At 29.1% G+C, this 1,814-nt stretch overlaps 1 protein-coding gene across 1 annotated transcript in view; it reads left to right on the top strand.

Annotated features, from left to right (window-relative positions):
• Window positions 1–1,146, top strand: part of fcsk (fucose kinase) — a 12,411-nt gene extending 11,265 nt beyond the window's left edge. Inside the window, exon 23 of the mRNA XM_016553428.1 lies at window positions 965–1,146. Within this exon, the coding sequence (XP_016408914.1) occupies window positions 965–1,066 (102 nt within the window). The 3' untranslated portion in view covers window positions 1,067–1,146. The remainder of the gene's footprint in view (window positions 1–964) is intronic.
• The last annotated feature ends 668 nt before the right edge of the window (window positions 1,147–1,814 follow it).

The raw sequence follows: 1,814 nt of genomic DNA, 5'->3' as shown, positions 1-1,814 counted from the left end.
TCAAATATTTCTGGAGAAACCTGAAAATGTGCATCTGCTCCCATCCAACCTGACAGAGATTGAGAGGTGAAGAGATGAGGAGAAGGATGGCAGATAATTGCAAAATGCTGATGTGCAAAGCTTGTCGCATCAAACAAAAAAAGACTTGAGGCTGTTAAAGGTGTTTCAGCTAAATATTTAGTTAAGGGTATGAATACTTATGCAATGTACTTATTTCAGTTTTTATTTTTAATAAATATACAAAGTTGTGACAATTCTGTTTTTGCTTTGTCAGTATGGTGTATGGAGTGTAGATTGATGTGTGGAAAAAAAGTAATTTAAAGCAGTTTAACATAAGGCAGCAACATAACAAAATGTGAAAGAAATGAAGGGGTATGAATACTTTCGCAAGGCATATATATATATATAACTTTTTAATATATGTGACCCTGGACCACAAAACCAGTCATAAGTCGCACGGAAATATTTGTAGCAATAGCCAACAATATAGTACATTGTATGGGTCAAAATTATCGATTTTTCTTTTATGCCAAAAATCATTAATCATTATTAAGTAAAGATCATGTTCCATGAAGATATTTTGTAAGTTTACTACCTTAAATATATCGAAAAATTTATTATCATTAGTAATATACGTTGCTAAGGACTTCATTTGGACAACTTTATAGGCGATTTTCTCAATATTTAGATTTTTTTTTTGCACTCTCAGATTCCAAAATTTTCAAATATTTGTGTCTCTGCCAAATATTATCCTATCCTAACAAAACGTACATCAATGGAAAGTTTATTTATTCAGCTGATGTATAAATCTCAATTTTAAAAAAAAATTGACCCTTATGACTGGTTTTGTGGTCCAGGGTCACATAAATAACTTTTAACTTAAACACTAGTAAAAACAGAAAAACAAATGGTTAAAGAAAATGGCATGTTATGAATATTGTTGGTCTTGCTGATGTTTTGACAGGGCATTGGTTTCTTCAGTGTTCATTCAGTGGATCTGGATATGGATGGGATCTCAATCATTCAGAAGAGCTCTGAACATCTTGAAGAACAGCAGACGACATAAATCTGAGTGCCTTATAAATAACAATGAAACTGATATTATTTCTGTAAATATAACAATGTATTTAATACATTTTAACAGTTGTCGATCTTGAAGAATTATAAATAAAATAATTTTTTTTAACTGAAATATATATTAAAAAAACTGACCTTTAGACTTAAATCTAAGTGTCTAATAAATAACAATTAAACTAATATTATTTCTGTAAATGTATCATTTATTAATATTTATATTTTATATGTATTTCTTCCTTCGGTTTTAATAGTTTTTAATCAAAAAATTTGGTAATTTAAAAAAATTGTATCTGAAAATTGCACAATACACAAAATTGAACAACACCTTTGTACTAAATGTAAGAAACTATTATTTTCAGGAAGTGGCCATGTTGTACCTTTGCATCTTATACTTGTTTTTTTGTAACAATATGCAGTAAGTACTTTGAAGATTAAATAATGATATAACATCTGTCCACTTCCAGTTGTTAAAGAGCTGTCTTTAAATGGGTATGTTCTTATAAACATTTTTCGTTAAAATTATGTTTACACATAATATGTACGTACTGTATAATATGCTTCTTATTTCTAAACGAGACCCTACAGTCTTTGGTCCAAAGTGTACAAAGAGTCTATTTGATCAAGTTCAGTAAGTTAATTATTTACTACGGAGGCACTGTAGTTTTAGGTCAATTGTATCTGAAGGTATTTTATGACTGAACTTTGACTTAAAGATATCAGATGGATTTCAACTTAAG

The sequence above is a fragment of the Sinocyclocheilus rhinocerous genome, unplaced genomic scaffold, assembly GCF_001515625.1.
Source record: "Sinocyclocheilus rhinocerous isolate Xijiao unplaced genomic scaffold, SAMN03320098_v1.1 scaffold1668, whole genome shotgun sequence".
NCBI lineage: Eukaryota > Metazoa > Chordata > Actinopteri > Cypriniformes > Cyprinidae > Sinocyclocheilus > Sinocyclocheilus rhinocerous.
This window is presented reverse-complemented; position numbering and strand designations above follow the sequence as displayed.